At 49.2% G+C, this 20,478-nt stretch overlaps 2 protein-coding genes across 2 annotated transcripts; one reads left to right on the top strand and one right to left on the bottom strand.

Annotated features, from left to right (window-relative positions):
- Positions 1 to 2,325: 2,325 nt before the first annotated feature.
- On the bottom strand, positions 2,326 to 3,546 carry Actl9 (actin like 9). Its single transcript, XM_027954875.2, has one exon. The coding sequence runs from the start codon at positions 3,544 to 3,546 to the stop codon at positions 2,326 to 2,328; it is 1,221 nt and encodes a 406-aa protein (XP_027810676.2).
- A 15,745-nt stretch (positions 3,547 to 19,291) lies between these two features.
- On the top strand, positions 19,292 to 20,236 carry Or2z1 (olfactory receptor family 2 subfamily Z member 1). The gene has a single exon (XM_027954876.2). The coding sequence runs from the start codon at positions 19,292 to 19,294 to the stop codon at positions 20,234 to 20,236; it is 945 nt and encodes a 314-aa protein (XP_027810677.2).
- Positions 20,237 to 20,478: the final 242 nt, after the last annotated feature.

The following is a 20,478-nucleotide window of genomic DNA, read 5'->3' as shown; positions in this document are numbered from 1 at the left end:
AGTTAGAGGCTGCCTTGAGGGAAGGGAGCCAGACCATCGTGTGTGTGTGTGTGTGTGTGTGTGTGTGTTTTCCAACTCTGGATCTTGGTCTTTCTGCCACCTCACCTCTGAAGCTGAGGACCTCAAACTAGCCCAGTCTATAGGATACATGGGGGACAGAGTGGGTGACATAGCCAGGACCCTCAACCACCTCTACTGTCTGATGCTAGAGTTGAAGGCTGTGGTAGGCTTACTGTTCCAGAAAGAAGCCCCTGTATAAGACCATGTGGGAGTGCTTGTGGGAGGGACGGAGGGGGAGTATGAAACACAATGAGGAAACTGGAAAAAAATTAGGAGCTGGTTGTGCACCTGGGGTCCCAGCTACTTGAGAGGCTGAGGGAGGAGGATCACTGGAGCCTGGGAGTTTGAGGCCAGTCTGGGAAACATAGTGAGACCTCATCTCAGCAAAACCAAACCAAACTAAAAAAAAAAAATTTAAGGATGCAGAGAAAGACACAGAAATGTATGTGAGATGTTAAATGGTGACCAATGAAGTGACGGATGGATAAAGGATTCCTCGTGCTGCGGATGCTGTGCCCTGGCCTGCGCATGCCCCATGGCTCCTGTTTATTGCTTGGGAAACTGGGCAGACTGTCCCCCTTGCTGGCTGGAGGTCCTGATGCTCCTAAGCCTGGGCTGGATGGCGTGAAGCAGAGGGTCCTGTCTCCAGAGACCACTCAGGCACACCCTGGGGAGAAGTCCAGTCTCCCCATCCTGGGGGCTGGATCCCTACTCTAGGCCTAGGAGGGATGGGGCGGGGTGTGGGGGTGGGAGAGGGCTCCAGAGCATCCCAGGGCAGGCCCCAGAGGAAGGTCTGGGCTCTGTTGGAGGCGTAGGCTGAGATGTCTGGGGAGATGGCGCAGCTGAGCGAACTTGGAGCAGAGTGGAAGGAAACGAGACCGGAGAGCCTGGAGGGCTTGTCCCCAGGGGCACCTGTGCAGGAGCAGGTGGGGCTCTCACTGGAGTATCTGCTGAGGGTCACAGTGGGCTGGACAGCCCTTGGGAAGGTCACCACCTAGTCTGGACAGGTAGGATGGGGCCCAGGGGCTGGTCCTGGGGGTGAGCCTGTGAAACCTTCACAGTGGAGTGTCCTGGGGCCACAGCATGAGGTGACCCCAGAGGGAGTCTTTGGAAGGAGCCCAGGAGGAGGAGCTGGAGGCCATACCACAGAGGGCAGCCCAGGGCCTGAATGGGACTGACCTGAGGTCCAGAGTACAATCCAAATTCGGAAGTTCTGGGGTTGGGGGTGGGTTGAAGGGGCTCTGTGAGCTAGAAATGTGTGAGTATTCTGGGTGGGGACCCAGAGCAAGGGCATGAACAAAGAGCAAGAAGGGCCATTGTGGGGGCTTGGCGTCTTGGTCTTTGGGGGATGGGTTGTGGGAACACAGGGGTGGTCTGGGGGAGGAATCTTCAAGGGTGAAGGAAGAGTCCTGGGGCAGAAGGAACTCAGGAATTAGCTTTGGATGCCAGGGATTCTTAATGGGTCATTGCAGGGGAGACCCTTGAGGGTCAGAACACGGGTCTTGAGGCAGCTATGGCAGTTCAGGGCTTGTGTGGGCATTTTAGGGCAAACCAGGAGGTGATGCATTTGGGGAGCTGAGAGCCAGAAAAGCATTGACTAGGGGAATTTAGTGGTGTGTTTGGGGGACTGGTTTCTAGGAGGTAGGTTGTGGGGGGCACTTGGGGGCTGGTGCCCTGATCCCGCAACAGTAGCACAGAAAAAGTTCTGGGAAGGGATTTCAACACCTGGTGCAGGTTGTGTGGAGTTGGGGGGTTCTGAGATGCATACTAAGGGTGGTGAGCTGGGGCCTTATAGGCAGGGGAACCTTGAGGGGACTTTATCAGAAACAACAGATCATGGGGGTGCGATTAGGAGGTCAGAACCTGAGGATGTCTTGGGCTGGGCAGGTGTGTGTGTATGAGTGCACGCGCGTGTGTATGCATGCATGCACACGCACCTGTGCGGGTCTGGGGGACACAGACCCCTAGAGAATGGTTTGAAAGGATTAGAACACAGTGTTACATTAGGGTTTGGTTATGGGGACGTGGGTTTAGGGGACCCGCACTGGTATATCTCAGGAGGTGGATCATGGGACTTGCTTTAGGGCAAGTTCCAGCCAGGGATGTTTTGGGAGGTAGATCCAGGTGGTGGGGTCTGGGGGCGGGTCAGATGATGCCCCTGATGATGGGGCATCAAGAGTGGGTGGGGCCGCCAGGGGAGGACGACAGGACAGGGCTGGCTCGCAGAGGATTTACTGCCCACACTCCACCTTCCAGGGCCCCGCGTCAGTAGCATTTGCGGTACACGATGTGGGGACCCTGCTCCTCATACTGTTCGCGCAGGACCCAGCAGGACTGGAAGGCGCGCAGCGAGGCCAGGATGGAGCCCCCCATCCACACCGAGAAGTTCCTGTTGGCCTGGGCGGTCACCACCACGTGCTCCTCCGGGGGCAGAGAGCGCAGCAGGTCGGCCCTGAAACGCTCCTCCAAGCCGGTGAAGAGCGAGGAACCGCCGCACAGCAGCACGCTCTGGGCCACGTCGCCCCGCACCTCCTGGGGCACCTTGTGGAGGCTCTGTTTGGCCATGGTGGGGAGGCCCACGGGCGACAGCCCCGGGATCTCCGGCGGGTGGAAGAGCAGCTCCGGGCACTGGAATAGCTCCTTGCCTAACGTCACGGTCCGCCCGTCGGGCAGCTTGAAGGACTGCTGGCACTCTTGCTCCGACCGCGCCTGCCCCTTCTGGAAATCCGAGGCCACGTAGCAGAAGCGGTGCTTGATGTTCTCCACCGTGTCCAGGTCCTGCTGCTGCAGCGCCAAGCCCGAGCCCAGCAGGATCTCCGCCAGGAAGGCGGTCAGGTGGTGGCCCGCCAGGTCCAGGCGCTCGGTGGCGTGCGGCAGGTTGTAGCCCTGGAAGACTGGCACCGTGTAGGAGACCCCGTGGCCAGTGTCCACCACCAGCCCGCTGACGCGCCCGTGCGCGTAAACCGACAGCACCGACTGCGAGGCCACGTACATGGCGGGGGATCGCAGCGATTCGAAGGTCACCTCCACCAGTTTCTCGCGGTTGGTGGCGGGGCTGAAGGGCGGATCGGAGAACAGCAGTGGGTGTTCCTGGGTGTCCACTTGGAGGTCGTGCTCCAGCATGTGGCGCCAGATGAGCTCCGCGGCTTCCCAGTCCACCACGATGCCATTCCGGATGGGCTGCACCAGCGTCAGCTCTGGACGCACGCGGGCCGCCTCGCCGATGAAGGTTTCCACCGCTGGCTGCCCCGAGGTGGCCTGTTTCTTGGGCTGGCAGCCCATGATGGTGGCCACGGTGAAGGAGGGGCGGGCCTGCCCAGCGAAACCCACCTTACAGGTGCCCGTGCCCATGTCAATGACCACAGCCCTGGTCTTTTGCGGCAGCTTGTCGTCGGCCATGGGCGAGTCCGGCTTGGGGTTCTTGTCAATCGTGGGGACCTCTTGATCCGGCTGGAGCTCCCCGGGCTTGGAATCCTTTGTGTTCATGGCTGCAGGTGGCCCTGTGAGGCTGCTTGGCAAGGCTGACCACTTTCTTCTGGGGTTCAGGGGTGAGGGGGGAAGAGGTTGAGGCCAGGCTGGTTGAAGGGCCGGCAGTGAGAGGGAGTGTGCTGGCCAGGGGTCTGTGACATCAACCTGCTCCCTTCAGTCTCCCCAGACTTCACAATGCAGGGGTGGGCAGGGAGGGGCACCTCCTAACCCTTCCGACCCCAGGACCTCGACTATTCAGGATTTCTGGCAGAGAACCGAGTTCGGAGAGGGAGGAGGGGCTTCTGATTAGCTCCCAGATTCCAGAACCTCCACCCTGGCCCCACACACAGAAGGTCAAGTGCATGTGGCACCTACCTGCAGGTGTAGACAAGGAAGGCCCAGGAATCCTCATGCTGCATTTTTACTGTGGAGAGGTGGAGAGCTGGTCACAGATCTCCCGAGAATACTAACCCCAAGGTGACAGGCCGGCCAGCCTGACTTCCAGGTTGCTGAAAGGAATCAGGACAGCCTGGCCTGAGTGTGGGAGACCTTACTTAGCAGCCTGCTTTTCCTCTGGCCCCAGTCACTCTCCTGGTCTCCTTCTTGCCAAGCATGAATTTGCCCCTTCAGACCTCAGCCCCCATGCCACCTCCTCCTGGAAGCCTTCCTGATTTCCACTCTGTAGCCCCACTATGGGAGTGTGTCTGCAGATGCTTCTGTAGGAGGAGAGCCCTTGGGACCCGAAAGGGGCTTTCAGTATAGATAAAAGGAGGGGCAGGTCCTGGGTTTTGGAGCAAAGAATTGTTTAGACTACAGATAGCAGGGAGAGTTGCTTCAAAACCAAGACTATTTCCGATGGTATAGACATCGGCTTGTGACAAACAGAGGTTGTGTGTGTGTGTGTGCATGTGATATGAGAAATCACCAGGAACGGTGTGCTCAAGGTGTTATGGGAGATATCTAAATGAGGGATGTTTAATTTTCTGATTATGTCAATAAGCCCCGGAGAGTTGGGTTCATTGAACATTGTAATTCATTCATTCATTCTTGGTAGGTGTGGTCTAATATATATTTTTGGAGACACTCATTCACTTAGCTAGTTACTGAGGGTTCAGGTATTAAAAAAAAAAATTGGGCATCCACACAAGCAGGAATATACCACATAACAATCCTTTATCCATTGTTTACAAACATGGGTTTCCAATCTGCTTCTTGATTCTATAAAGGCTGAAAGTCAACATGAGAAGGTAAAGACACTCATCATCTTACCATTTAAAACTTATCTAAAGGAAGGAAGAAAGGATTTTGGCTTTGCTCTTTGTTGTGCCAACATTCAACCTGATCAACACTTTGCTTGCTGTTTCTGAACATTTGTTTTGCTAGTGCTGGAATGAGATGCTAATGTTAAGAATGAAATTTTTGACTGGATACACACACACACACACACACACATATACACACATACACAATGGAATATTACTTAGCATTAAAGAAGAATGAAATTATGGCATTTGATGGCAAATGGATGGAACTGGGGACTATCATGCTAAATGAAGTAAGCCAATCCCCCCAAACCAAAGGCTGAATGTTCTCTCTGTGTGCGGATGCCGACCTACAACCCGATGGTGGTGGTGGAGGGAAGAATAGAAATCCATTGGATTAGACAAAGGGGAATGAGGCGAAGAGAGCGGGGATGGGAATAGGAGGGACAGAATGAATGACACAACTTTCCTATGTTCACATATGAGCACACGACCAGGGAAACTCCACATCATGTACAACCACAAGAATGGAAAGTTATATTCCATGTATGTGCAATATGTCAAAATATACTCCACTGTCATGTATATCTAAAAAGAACAACAGGGGCTGGGGTTGCAGGTCAGTCTTAAAATGCTCGCCTGGCACATGTGAGGTGCTGGGTTTGATCCTCAGCACCACATTAAAATAAAGGAATTGTGTCCACCTATAACTAATATATATATATATATATATATATATATATATATATATATATATATATATTAAAAAAGACCAACAAAAGACTTTATTTTCTTTAAAAATTATTCTTAAATCACATATTTGTACTTATTTATGGGGTAAAATAATATAATTCAATATAATGTATAATAATCAGGATAACTGGCATTTCCTTTTTTTTGGGGGGGGTAGTAGGGATTGAACTCAGGGGCACTCGACCACTGAGCCACGTCCCCAGCCCTATTTTGTATTTTATTTAGAGACAGGGTCTCACTGAGTTGCTTAGCATCTTTCTGTTGCTGAGGCTGGCTTTGAACTTGTGATCCTCCTGCCTCAGCCTCCCAAGCCACTGGGATAATCCCCTCCCCATCAGACGGCATTTCCATTTTTTAAAAAAAAATATTTATTTTTTAGTTATAAGTGGACACAGGGCATTTCCATTTTTAAGACCCTTTTTTGATTCCTTTGGAATGTGCCCCAAGGTAGAATTCTATTCAAAGAGTTCTGGGGACTTATCATGCTGCTTCCCACAATGGTTGTAACATTTCCCATTCCTACCCGCAATGCACGGGGGCTCCTTCATCTAGGTGCGGTTGTAACAGAGTTTTAAACACCTGCATGTTAGTTCAGAGGTGCTGTTTCAGAGATGGAGTATTTTAAGACTGTTTAGTGTAGCATTTAGGTTAGTGACTGGCACATAGTAAATGCCATCTGAGGTTTTGCTATGTAAATTACAGGTTGTGTGTGTGTGTGTGTGTGTGTAAATGATAACCAGAAACATCCCCGTAACAGCTTTGAAGTGGAATCAGGAATCGCAACGCTCATTCGTCTAGAGGTGGCATGTCTTGCCTACACATCAACCAAACTTCCACGCAAGTGGGATCCTCGGGTCTTGGTGGGCTCCACCTCGCCGGAGACCACAAGTTTCTTTTCCTTCTGCTAAATCCTTGGCAGTCTGGGTTCCAAGTCCTCACCTTGTTTGCAAATTAGAATCACCTGTGAGAATTAAAAAAAAATCTCCTGCACCCGAGACCAATTGAACCCGAATCCCTGGGAATGGAGACCAGGCATCCATGAATTTTAAAAGTTCTTGGAGATTTCTGTGGGAAGCAAGTGAAACTTATTAAGCTGGGTCTTCAAAATTCTTAATTACTTGGTCCCTCTGATTATCGGGAAATGATGGTAGCTCTCTCCAACTGGAGGGTTCTCTGGCTTCTTTTCGTATTAGGTTTGCAGGAGAGCTTGATAACATAACAATTTCAGGTTCCTCCGGAGAGTTCCACTCTGGGGTGAGACCCTGAGACTCTTCATTTCTAACAAGTTCCAAGGGATTTGGATGCAGCTGTCTGGAGGACTCTACTTGGAACAGCAATATCTGTAATTTTACCAACATTCAGAAGATGTAAGGAAAACTCACAACAGAGTTGAAGTATTTTAATTCTAAATCATTTTAAAATGAGTTACTGTTTCAATGGTAACAACCCCGATCTGTTAGCCCTGCTTACATTTGAATCAGAGTCACCATACTGTAGTCATTTGTGCATACCTATGTTTATAGCAACACAATTCACAATAACCAAACGATGGAACCAGCCCAGGTGCCCATCCACAGATGAATGGATAAAGAAAATGTGCTATAAACGGGGAGTTTACTCATAAGCAAGAATAAAATGATAATTTGCAGGAAAATGGTTGGAACTTGAGACCAGCATGCTCATTAAATACTTGAACTTAGAAGGCTAAGGGTCATATGTTTTTTTCTCATATGTGGAAGCCAGAGAGGAAAAATTCTGGTGTGTGTGGAAATTTCATGAAAACCTAAGTGGGGGTTAGTAGAGGTTAGGGACTAAGGGAAAGAAAGAGGGGAGGGAGGGGAGAACACTGGGGGCTGATATTGGCCAAATTATATTGTTATATCATGTGCACGTATGAATATGTAATAACGAATCCCACCATCATCTATGATTATAATGCACTGATAAAAATATGGAAAAAGAAAGATTCACTGATTCTTCTCCTTCAGAACTCTGGGTGGTGTTGGATTGTTCAGGTCCTTTTGTCCAGGTCAATGTCCTTCCTCTGTTCCTGTTATCAATGAAGAACTGGGAACACTTGTGTTCTCTGGGATTCTCATGCCCTACTGGGGCCAATTTGAAAGTCAGGAGACCTGACTCCCAGTGCAATTAACTTTTACCTTCAGTTGGGAGGGGAAGCTGGGGAGGACAGAATCATCAGGTCTTGGTGGGCTCCACCTCTTTCCTCTTGCGTGGCCAGCAGGGGACGCCAGAGACCACAAGTTTCTTTTCCTTCTGCTAAATCCTTGGCAGTCTGGGTTCCAAGTCCTCACCTTGTTTGCAAATTAGAATCACCTGTGGGAATTAAAAAAAAATCTCCTGCACCCGAGACCAATTGAATCCGAATCCCTGTGATTGGAGACTCATGTTGCAAGCCTCCTCCCTGACGGTGAGCTCCTGTGATTGAGGGAAGCAGGTGTTGGAGGGTTAAGCAGAGAGCCCACTCCAGAGCAGTGTTAACCAGGAGTCAAGAAAGGGCAGGTCTGAAAGGAGAGTGACCACGACACTCAGAGCAACCAAGAGATCTTTATCTTTCCATGAGAAAGAGGAGAAGAGAGAGAGAGAGGTGGGGGGAGCTCAAAGCAAGAGAGTGAAAGAGAGAGAAGAAAGAGAGGGAGACAGAGGGGACAGAGTGAGAGAGAGAGAAAGAGAGAGAGACAGAGAGAAAAGAGAGTGGGGGAGGGGGTCCTGGCAGGAGAGAGTTTTTATAGCCAAAATCTAATGAGGTCTCTGGGTCTGCAAGCTGCCTTGGTGGTGTACAGTGATCGGATCACATAGTAGTTGCTAAGGGTGTCATCTTCTGCCCTCAGAGAGACCAGGCAGGGGCTAGATGTGGGTTTCTGTTGCACCAGATGGGTGGGGGCTGAGTGTTCAGCCTTGAGTGGGGTTGAGTGTTCAGCCTTGAGGCGACGGGTGAGGGTGAGGGTTGGGTGAGGGTGGGGGCCGAGTGTTCAGCCCACCCTGCAGCTAACATTTGTTCAGCCTGCTCCACAACTAACATTCCTCCCTTTTTGTCTTTCTAAGTGGCGTGGGGACAGTGTAATTCCATCAGATTACTTCCTATTGAGAGGGGATGGTGTGTGCCCTATCTGGGAGAGTGAGGGAATGTTTGGGGACAGGCTTGGGAATACCAGGGCAGCAAGAGGTAACATCCAGTGGCTATAGACAGTTATCTCAGAAGGGTCAAAGTCCATAAAGGTTCCTTGAAATCATAAGTTCTCCACGGCATCAAACCATTCCTGAGCGGAGGAGACCCTTGGTATCAGCCATTGGTCCTGTTGTAGGGACTCTAGGAAATATCGGAGGTGGCTTGGTTGAATCCAGTAATGTTAACGGTGACCGCCCGATTGCAGCCAGTGGAAGGGCAATCGCCTTGACCCATAAACTGAGAGTGGGTGGTGCCATCCTGGTGCCATGTCGCTTGGATGTCGAAGCGCCATCTGTGGGTTGGGATAGAAGCTTGAGAGAGATTAATGATTAGTAAAAGAGAAGAGGGTTGGCGAGAAATCTTGAATTTGGTGGGCCCCGGTGTGGTGGAAGTCCAGGACTGGACATTTGGAATAGGTGCCTTTTTAAGGTAGGAGACATGGTACCAGGGGGAGTGGCCCAACAGCTTGGCCACTGTTGGGGTAGTAAGTATGACTGTATGGGGTCCTGTCCAGTGAGGTTCCAATGATTGAGGATGCAGTTCCTGAAGTAAGACTGAGTCACCCAGTTGAAGAGGGTCCGATTCAGTTTGTGGTTGCACTGGGATTGAGGTAACAGATGGCACTGGAAGGCACCTGTCTGCGTGGTCCCTTAGGAGTTTGGTATAAGTGTGAGATAGGGCAGGTAGGACACAGGGGAGGAGGAGTGATTGGAAAGCTTTGGTTGATTAAGAAAGGGCGCCCATAGAATAGCTCAAAGGGGCTAAGGCCTGAGGGGGCTCTAGGGTCTGCCCAAATTTGGATGAGGACCAATGGCAGGAGATGGGGCCAGGAGAGCCTCAGTTCAGTAGCATGTTTAGCGAGATGATCCTTGAGAATGCTGTTAGCCCTTTCAACCTTACCCGAGGATTGGGGTTGGTAGGGGATGTGGAGCCTCCAAGTGATGCTGAGGCCTTTGGAGACTAGTTGAACAACCTGAGAATAATGGTCTGACTGGATGGAGGCTGGGAATGATCTCCTCAATGAGGATGGAGGCTACAGTGTCAGCAATTTCCCTGGAGGTAGTGAAGGCTTCTATCCAACCTGAAAAAGTATCAACCAGAGTAAGTAGGCAGCGAAGCTTTTTGTGCCTAGGCATGTGAGTGAAGTCGATCTCCCAGTCTTCGCCTGGCTGGTGGCCCCTCATCTGAGGTGTGGGAGTTTAGGTTTGATGCCCCCTGTGGGGGATACTGTGGAGCAGACAGAACGAGTATTGTGGACCTGCTGGAGAGTAGTTCTCATTCCTAGGAAGTGAAAGAGGGGTTGTAAAATCTGGAAAAGGGGTTCTATACACTGGGGTACAATTAATTGTTCTTTCTGAATTTAGGCAAATTATTCCATTTTAATTAGAAATAGATCGTTATGTACAGTACACAATTAATCACATCTGTTTACCATTTCAGGAAAACATAAACAATGTTTAAGTATATAGAAGTATACTGTTGTAGGGATGGACGAGGCAAGGCACTTAAGATAGCAGGAAACCGTTTTATTTGACTGAGGCTAGGTTCAGAGGGCACAGCTTCTGCTGTAATCAATTACTCCCCTGAACCCCGAGTTCAGGCAGTTTCAGAACTTTACACCCCATGTAAGGGGAGGGGCTCAGAAGTTCACAGTCTGCAGAAGTTCACATAAAAGCAGATTTTTCTTTTCACTGTTCTGGGCAAGTTAACCCTTCAAGGACAATACCTGAGAAGGGGGGAGCTTCTTCTCCCCTTTCTTTCCTCCCCCTCCAGCTGTTACCATGGAGACCAGTTGGTAACTTCTCTTATCTTAGAAATGTAGACATCTCTGTGAAGCCCCAGATCAAGGGCAGGGGCCTTGTTGGTTAGTTTCTACAAACTACTATATTGGATACATGTTTGTGGAAACACTAGTAAGGGGGTGTCTAGCTTTTGGAGTGCTGATTTTTTTTTTTCCCCAGCCAGTGGCCAAGTAAAGCAGGGCAACATGAAAAGAGGAAGTTTATCTACATTAAACTTTTCTGTAGGGACTCTTTGCTGACAGTCCTAAAATCAGCCATGGTGAAGATTCTGGTGAAGGTCAGTTAAGACTTTTCTGTGGGCCTGATAGGGAGGGGGAAGATGGGAAGGCAGGGCTGAGAGCAGCTCAGGTAGATCTGGGAATGAGGAAGGAGATGTAAAAGAACAATGGGAAAGGGGTTTGGGATTTTCCCTAGCAAGGAAAACTTGAGCAGTAGAACAGGTAGAGCAGAGGGGAAGACAGGAGTGAATATCCCAAAAAGCCTGTAAGGGACTTTAAATTCTTAGTAACCTTGTTTTCAGTGATAACAAAGCAACTTTAAAGGCCATTTTCACCAGATCTTGAATAGGGGTCTGAGGGTTCTCCTCAGCTCATTTGAGCTTTGCGTTAGCTGGTAAGAGGACCTGGTGGGACCGGGTGTGGGCACTGACAGGAGAAGAGAGGAGTGAGTGGGGGGAGGGATAACTTTAGTACCTGCTACCTCATGCATAGGGGCAATGGTTTGAGGAAGGGCGATGGTGTGGGTTTTTGATCTAGTAGTTGGAGGGGAGAAAGGGGGTTGTAGAGGCAGGAGAGATGGTGGAGGGGCTGGGGCAGAAGGTTGAGGGTGAAGTGATGGTGGAGGGGCTGGGGCAGAAGGTTGAGGGTGAAGTGATGGTGGAGAGGTTGGGGCAGAAGGTTGAGGGTGAGGACCTATTCGAGCTGGATGATAGGGTGGGGGTTCATCAGCAGGGTCAAAAGTAGTGGATGAGTCTGGGGGAGGAGAAGGTGGGGAATCGGTGGTTGGGGGGGTGGTTTGCAAGCTAGAAGAATTTGTAGAGGTTTGCAAGAGGTGCAGAGAGCAGGATTGGATCAGAGCAAGGAGAAAGTTTGGATAGAGGAGATCTCTACCCATTTTTTCAAATGCTCACAGTAGTTGTAAAGATTCCTTAGAATGGAGGGATCTAAATAACCAAATGGGGGCCATTTGCTTTGATTATCTAGGGGATAAGTAGGCCAATCCTGGGTGCTATATTTGATCAATTTTTTTGGGTTTGATGTCTGGTGTCAAGGAGAGGGTCTTGAGGTTGTCTAAAAGGCATTGTTGTTGGGGCTGGGTTGTGGCTCAGAGGTAGAGCGCTCGCCTAGCATGCATGAGGCACTGGGTTCGATCCTCAGCACCACGTAAATGTAAAATAAAGATATTGTGTCCACCTAAAATTTAAGAATAAATACTAAAAAAAAAAAATAGAAGGCATTGTAAGGGAGAGTCAGCCTGCAGAGAGGATGTATTACCCATGTTGCAAATGTAATATAAGGGGAAGGGGAGGGAGCTGCAAATGTAGTATAAGGGGAGGGGGAGGGAGCTGCAAATGTAGTATAAGGGGAGGGGAAGGAGCTGATTTATTGGCAAAAGGGGTGTCCCTGTTAGAACCAAAATCAGACAGTGTCCAGTGGCAGGTTCGAGCTGCAGAGACCATCCATCTATCCATGCATCTACCCACCCACCCATCAATGCTGTCTTCCATCTATCCATCCACCCATCCAACATGGATGCCAGCCAACATGCAAGGTGTTGAGGATCCAAGACTCATTGCCACTTTTCCTTTTCTTCATTTCTCTTTCCAAACTCTTGTCTTCTTCATTCCTATCTGTTCAATAAGACATCCACACATCATGTGCCTTGGACAATAGAGTTACACAGAGATGAATAACTGCAGGCTTTTCATTGTTGAGGAGGACCTCATCATCAATGGCAGTGTTATTCCAAGTGTGGTCTGTGGACTGCTGTTGACCTTTGAGGAGAAAAGGACATTGGAATCAGCTGTTAATTAACGATCACCCCAAGCTTTAGTTCAACCAACATCACTCCTGTACGAAGACCTTGCTAATGAAGGAAGCAATGTGTTGAATTACTTTCTATGCAATCTCCAGGCAAACTGTCACAGCTTTGAGTAGTGGTCTATGGTTTGCATGGAAAACAGATTTCCTGATGAATGTTAAATCCAATTTCTAAGGCCTGGCTGTATGGAGTGCAGAGTTAAGAAGCTCCATCCAGGTGGGAGGTAGAAAGCATTGAGATTAAGTGCTAATGTCTGCCATTGGGTTGGCAGTAGAAGGTGGTGGCAGGGTGCAAAGAATTTGCTGATAGCTCTTGGCTATGTATCAGGGACTTACCTTTTGTCACCTTGCTGTCACCTGTCAGTTTTGCTTTGAACTTCACTCCAGTTAATTCATTTTGCCTGGCTTTCAGAGGCTCACCTATCATCTTTGGCATGCTCAGGGTAGCCAGACCGTCCAGCTCCTGCCCTTTCCCCTGGCTCTGGCCATGGACATGCGATAACTGTGGGCACTAGATCCATCTGTCTCTACATCACTCTTAGGGGATGTCTCTACACCCTTCTCTTAGGGGCTTTTCAAAAAGAGTCTAGAGGAAGGCATGTCCTGACCCTTCACTCTTCCACCTCCATCCCTGCCTCATTATTTAACACAGCAGAAATCTCCTGGACATCGGACCTTTTTAAGCATAAGGGTCCATTTACAGTAAGGGATTCTTTCATTCCTTTCTCTGGATCCAAACAAAAGGACTTGACTGCTATACTCAATTATCCACATCAGTGCCGCCCCTCTTTCCCGTGATTAACTGAGAGAGGAGTAGATGTTTTTCCATGATCCTCCAGGGATAATCCAAATACCAGGGGCTCTAGGCTCCCACTGCAATTAGTTTCCTCCCTACCAGGAAGGCAGACCCAGAGGATTCCTGATGCAACGGGTGCCCCTGGAGCCTCCATCCCTGGGTGGATGGAAGATCTATCTTTGCACAGTGGCCCTGGTTAGGCTCCTGATGCTGGAACAGAGGGACCCAGTGCAGTTGACATGCTCATGGGAAACTCCCTTATCCTGTCTGCACACAGATCCTGGTGGGTGAAGGTGAGAGCCTGGAACCCAGGCTTGTTGGGACCTGGGGTATAGGCACAGACAGAGACTAGATGCCAGCAGCAGGCAGGACCTACGGAACCCATGATGTTGTTTTCCATGAGCACGCTGGGTATTGGAGTGGAATGATGGATTCTTGTCTGTTTTTGACATCTGCCCACCACAGGCAGATGTTTGGTTGTTAGAGTGATTCCCGTTCGTCACCTCCGCTGTGAACACATGCAGGCCAGATCCACACACATCAGGAGGTCACCTGTGTTGATGTCCAGCACTAAGAGGTATTATAGACAGTAAGGGATGGGCATCTGATGGGGTTCTCTGCTCCTTCATTTCACAATGGGCAATGGACTTAGGTCCGGAGAAATGTGTCTGGTTTTGGTTGGGGTCACCAACAGCCTCCCTTCTGGGGACCCAGACATCCACAGTAGCAATGGTCCAGAGGAGTTCCAGCTCAGAATTCCAGGGCAGACAAGTCAAACATAACTCCAAGACAGAGGCAGCATCCAGAGCAGAGGGACACTGGGTTTCAGACAGACAGTGGCTCAAATCTTAGCCCACCTTCTTAGTAGCTGTGTGGCTTAGGTAAGTAACTTACCCTCTCTTAGCCCATTTGTCTCTAACGTTAATTCCAACAGAAATGTCATTTCCCTTGCAGAATAGATTCACTCAACTCCTGTTTATTGAGTAAGCTCCCCTATGGATCCTTAAGTAGTGGTAACTGAATGTGAGAATTACCTAAATAATATAAGTGAAGTGTCCTGCAAACTGTCATGACATCATTTGTTTAGGCAGGTGACCAAGAGTCTAGATCATGGTTGGTCACAGGAGAGAGATGTGAGTTCTATGGACAAGAAAATAAATCATGTGGCTTCTTTCCCTCAATCCTGCAGGCGACCAGAAACAGGATCCTTCCATCCAGGGGGAAAATGGGAGAGGGGAGGTCAAACCACGACCCTAAACCTCGCCAAAGGGACTTCTCTACCTGAGTGAGGGTGGACTTAGGATTTGCTGTGAGCTGTGCCAGTCCAGATGAAAGTGAGAGGCCAACTTCTCTCCAGCTCTGCCTGTTTGGGGGCAGGTGTTGGTGAGGTAGAAGAGGTGCAAACATTTTTTTCCCCAAAAAAGTATTTTTTGGGGGTGTGTAGAGTATGTAAAAAACTCAGGACACAAAGGGATCCAACTGGATTAGAGAGACTGACTGGATCCTCCTGAGACCCAGGGCTTTTCATTTTATCAGGTGCATCCGTGGGAAGGTGGCACAGTGTTGTGCCGGTGTGTGAAGCAAATCCCAGACATCTAGCAGCACTTGGGGGTGTGCATAGAATGCTAATGGAAAAATAGACTTTGGAGTTAGATCCCTGTTGTGTCCAAGTCTTGATTCTGTCCCATGACTTCCTTGCCGGGGTGACACTGGACAAATCTCTACAGTTTGTCAGTACTGTACAAACAGTTTGTCACTACATTTGTGCCAGTCCAAATGAAAGTGAGAAGTCCATCTTCTCATCCAGAAAAAAACAGATGAATAGTGATACTGACAGGCAGTGTTTTTTATTGTGATACATTGTACATAGCACATTTTTTACCACTGTAGCCATTATAAACTACAGTTAGTGGCATTAGGTGCATTCATTAGGTGCCTGGGGATGTGCATCCACGACCACCATCATCTCCAGAATCCGACGAGGCTTCAAACCTTGAGCAGGTAATACCTTCCAGATGCCACTGCCAAGCCCGCACTCGACTGGTGTCGACCCTTTCAGAATGGAGACACGTGAGGGCACCGAGGAGAGCAGCCCTTGACAGGAATCTGCTGTGAATGCTCTTTACCAGTTGGGATATTAGATACTGGAGGGAACCACTGCACTCTAAGTTGGCAGCCAATTGGAAGGATAGTTATTTTTTCTGTGTAACGACATGGAGATACCCAGTGTTCCCTGTAGGAAAGACAGCGGCTTCTGTCTTACTACCAAGTGTGCTAACATTCATCCACTCTTGGTTCTCTGCTCCTTAATTTCACACAAAAAAGGAAAATTGGATTATAAAGAATTTCCCATAAGAAAAGAATCTAGCCAGGACTAGTCTTTATAGGGACAAAGAATCTTACCTATTCTAATTTAGTCCCCAAACCATCCTATCTCAGACATAACACACTTGCTAATGAGGCAGAAGCTGCCCTCTTTCTTATGGGGAACACTAGGTATCTCTGCCCCTATCATTGCCAGCCGGGTCAGTACAATAGCACATAAACTTGGATTCACATTGAACGTATACCAGCTACAGGGATGTCAGGAGCAGCAGGCTACATTTTGGGTTGCAAGAGCAACACTAATGTAACATTGTCTCCCAGAGTGGGCTATATCCAGGTGGCAATGAATCCCATGCATTCACTGATAAGGGTGAATACTTGAAATATATGGCAGAGTAATCATCTTTTCTTCCTGTACACATTTTGTACCAAACTTGATCTTCATGAATTTCTTGCCATAAAAGGACATCTACAGAAAGGTATTTTAATTTCTCAGATTATAATTGGCCCTCTGTATCCATGTTCTACACCCACAGATTCAAAAAACTTCAGACTAATAATAATAATAACAATAACAACAACAATAATTGCATTTCTACTGAGCATGTACAGCTTTTCTTTTCCTTGTTGTTATATTGTAATATAATATCTAAAAAAAGGCATGGGGAATAGTGAGGTGTTCCCAGGAATTATTCTCAGTTAGAACCTAATGTAATCAAAAAGTAAACTTCTAGCAGAGGAACTGATGAGTGACCTCAATCTCTGCAAATTAATCACAGTAAACCTACCTCTGCTGAAGTTTGTGTCAGAGGTTCTCACTGTTGCACAGGGGAACATTTGGCAACGTCTGGAATCATTGTAGTGGTCATGACTTGGGAGGGAGAGTACCTCTGGCATCTAGTGCATGAAGGCGGTCAGGGGTGCTGTTCAGACTCTGCAATACACAGGACAGGTTCTCACAAAAAGAATTACCCATTGCCAATAGAGCCAAGGTAGAAAAACCCTGATGTCAGTCAGAGGAGCTTGGGACTTTTAAGCCTCTGCCGACAGGCTGCAGGAGGGCAGGGAGGTGATACTCAGTAAGGACAAGGACACCACAGAATGGCACTGAAGAGAATGACTGGACCAGGGTCAGGCTTAACCATGGAGGGGGACACCATGTTGAACCACAGCAACAAAAGCCAACAGGGGCTGAGAATGTCCTGTGTCCCCAGCACTGTGCTAAGCATGGCATGTCCAGCTCACAATCCATTCTTAAAATGTTTTAAACGGACATAGAGTAATCCTACATTTTTATGGGGTACAGTGTGATATTTCAACATGTTTATAATAGGTAATAATCAGGTCAGGATAAATGGATTCTCCATCACCTCAGACATATGTAATTTCTTTGTATTGGGAACATTCAACATTCTTTAACTGGTTATTTTGAAATATTTAATTGTTGCCAACCATAGTTATCCCACCCTGCTACCGAGCATTACAAGTTCTTTCTCCTACCCATCGGCATTTATGGGAAGCCATCTGTGAATTACGTGGGGGATTTTCTCTCAGTATGGAAGCCAGGGAGATTTAGGTTTGGCTTTGGTTACCATCCGTGGCTCTCCCACAGCAATAGGTTGCCCAGTGCACATGACCTTTATCTCTGCTCTGCCAGGAAGGTCCCTTATAGAAGCTGTGGAGATGGGCGTAACCCATTGGGAACTGGACAGACCACCTTTAATCTTTTTTTTTTTTTTTGCAAAGAACATTCTATGGAAGACCTCTAATGTTTCCTGATATAAATAAAGCAGGCGTGGGCTCCATTTTGGCCAGAGACTAGAAGCTGGATCCTTCGGATCAGCTTGCCTGTTCTGCCCCCACTCTTTGAAATTACTTTCTGTGTGCTGTGTTTTTTTTTTTTTTTTTGCCATTTTATTTCTCTTAGCTTTTATTTTTCTGCCAACCCATTCCACAGAGGGGGACATGGGCGGGAGGCATTCTTCTACCCGTTAACCAAACTCTCTTTATCCCCCATCCCTGTTCCCTTCCCAGGCTCTGGTAACCATGATTCCATTCTCTACCTCTCTGGGATCAACGTTGTAACTCCCACAACACGAGTCAGAGTATACGGTACTTGTCTTTCTGGGTCTGATTTATTCACTTAACACAGTGTCTTCCAGTTGCATCCATGTTGCTGCTAATGACAGAATCTCATTCTTTTTAAACAGTAGAATAATATTCCATTGTGTATTCACAGACATTTTCTTCTTCCATCCATCTGTTGAAGGATCCCTCGGCTGCTTCCATTTCTTGGCTAATGACCGTGCTGCAGTAATGCCTGAGGGTGCAGATGTCTCCCCGACATGCGCCTTTCACTTCCCTTGGCTGCACCCAGCGGTGGGATTGCTCAGCCAGTCATCTTTAATGTCTTTCTCCTCCAGAGAATTAGTGATGTTTTCGATGTATCGGGCACTTGCCATGTGACAGGCAGTGAACTCTTAGCATCATCCTTTGACTTAACCTTCACTTTCTGGGTGAAGAGATGGATATGGAGCGAGACCTTGAGGTTGTGTGCTAATCCAGGGTGTCTAGCTTTCCTGCCGGGGGCTTTTCCTTAACCATCAGCCCATGTGCTTTATTCCTTTTTCTTGGAACAAACTTCCCTCCTCCAACTTCCTGGGAAACTACTTGACCTTCCAAACTCAGCTCCCGTGCCTCCTGTGCTGTGCGACCATCATTGGAGCTGTAGGAGGCACATGGGATTCCCGGACAACGTGAGCGTGTCTGGGAGCTTGCAGCTTGCTGAGGAGATGGTGAATTTCCAGTTTGAGTGTGCAGTTCTTGCTGGTCCTTGGTGAACTTTCTTGTCCACTTCATTCTCCCATGTGATACTTATTAAGAGACATAAAATCTTCAAAGGGCTGGTGTCTCACAGGGTCCTTGAAGTTGATTCAGATTGACTGTGAGCCACTACTCTACCATCCGAAGCAATGAAGCCATTAAAAATAGCCAAGCTCATTGGCCACTGTCCTTCCTGCCACCCATGAGCTGCTGTCACAGTGCCTGTCTGGTTTGCACTTTGTAGAGTCACAGGGGCAGGTTGACTGTGTGATGGGTCCTGATAGAGTTTTCCTCGCTCCATAGTCTCACCAGGCATCTGGACCCTTCTTTTGGTTTTCTTGCTACTTGTTGCTTCTGCTTTTCTTTGTCTCCCAACTCTTTTGGAATCTCCCCTTTACTCTGGCTCCAGGACTCCTGGAATGAAGGGCATTGAACATTCCACCCAGGTTTTGTTTCTGACTTTAATGTGGACCTCAGAACCTCAATGACAAGGATCACTGGGGAGCTCTCAGTTGGAGTGTGGCCAGCTGTTTCATTCAGAGACACAAGTTGCCCCTCTCCCAGCCTGTGCCTGTGACAGACACCACTCGCTGACCAAAGCTCACCCCTATGTACTGATTCTCCCTGTGGCCTCACGGCTCTTGGGACAGTATCCTCGGCAGTCGCTGCCATCCAATGGCAGTGACCATGTGGGTTGAAGTCATTTGCCACCCTCTCTGAGGCTTCTTGCCATAGGTCTCTCGTTCTTCTTGCAGCTAAAGTATGCTGTGAAGAGCATGAGGGATATGAATCAGTCGGTGGCCTCCGGCTTCTTTCTGGTGAACCTTTTCAGTGGCTCAGGGCCACACAATGTCCTCTTCTCCCTGGTGGCCGCCATGTTTACCTTGGGTCTTCTGGGAAACACCATTCTGCTGTTCTTGATTCGCCTGGACGCCCGACTCCACACACCCATGTACTTCCTGCTCAGCCAGCTCTCCCTCTTTGATGTGGGTTTCCCCCTGGTCACTGTCCCCAAGATGGCCTCAGACTTCCTGCGGGGGGAAGGTTCCATCTCCTTTGGAGGTTGTGCAGCTCAAATATTCTTCCTGACACTGATGGGTGTGGCCGAGGGCGTCCTGCTGGCCCTCATGTCATACGACAGGTACGTCGCTGTGTGCCACCCCCTGCAGTACCCTGTGCTCATGAGACGCCGGGTGTGCCTGCTCATGGTGGGCTCCTCCTGGCTGGCAGGGGTACTCAACGCTTGCACCCAGACCTCCATCACCCTGCACTTCCCCTACTGTGGCTCCCGCACCGTGGACCACTTCTTCTGCGAGGTGCCAGCCATGCTGAAGCTCTCCTGTGCGGACACCTCGGCCTATGAGCGGGCGCTGTCCACCTCGGGAGTGCTGATCCTGGTGCTGCCGCTTGCCCTCATTGCCGCCTCCTATGGCCACGTGTTGCGGGCTGTTCTGCTCATGCGCTCGGAGGAGGCCCGAGGCAAGGCCTTGGCCACCTGCTCCTCGCACCTCACGGTCGTGGGCCTCTTCTATGGAGCTGCGGTGTTCATGTACATGGTGCCTGGTGCCTACCACAGCCCCCAGCAGGACAACGTGGTCTCCCTCTTCTACAGTCTGGTCACCCCGACTCTCAACCCCCTTATCTACAGTCTGAGGAACCGGGAGGTGCAGAGGGCTTTGGTCAAAGTGCTCAGCAGAGCTGGTCTCAAGGCAAAGTGGTGACCACACCCGGAACTGCTGGCAGGATCCCAGTGTCCCTTGATCCCACCTGTCTTTCCAGAGCACCCTCTGTGGAGCAGCTGCTGGGGCCTCATGTCCACAGCAAAACGTCTGTCCTGTTCCTCCAGCCTCCACAACCAGCCGTGCTCCTTTCCCGCCATGGACTTGTGGAAAGCATTGCTCGAGGTGCCAACCATCTTTAGTACATCCTTTCTGCAGAGGGGAGGCCTACCCCGTCAAGCTGA

This window comes from Marmota flaviventris, chromosome 1, assembly GCF_047511675.1.
Source record: "Marmota flaviventris isolate mMarFla1 chromosome 1, mMarFla1.hap1, whole genome shotgun sequence".
NCBI classification, from domain to species: Eukaryota; Metazoa; Chordata; class Mammalia; order Rodentia; family Sciuridae; genus Marmota; species Marmota flaviventris.
Note: the sequence above shows the minus strand (reverse complement) of the source record. Positions and strands in the feature narration are given on the sequence as shown.

Bases quoted from the DNA above. Each gene is read 5' to 3' on its own strand.
- Or2z1 (XM_027954876.2), top strand. From the start codon at position 19,292: ATGAGGGATATGAATCAGTCGGTGGCCTCCGGCTTCTTTCTGGTGAAC.
- Actl9 (XM_027954875.2), bottom strand. From the start codon at position 3,546: ATGAACACAAAGGATTCCAAGCCCGGGGAGCTCCAGCCGGATCAAGAG.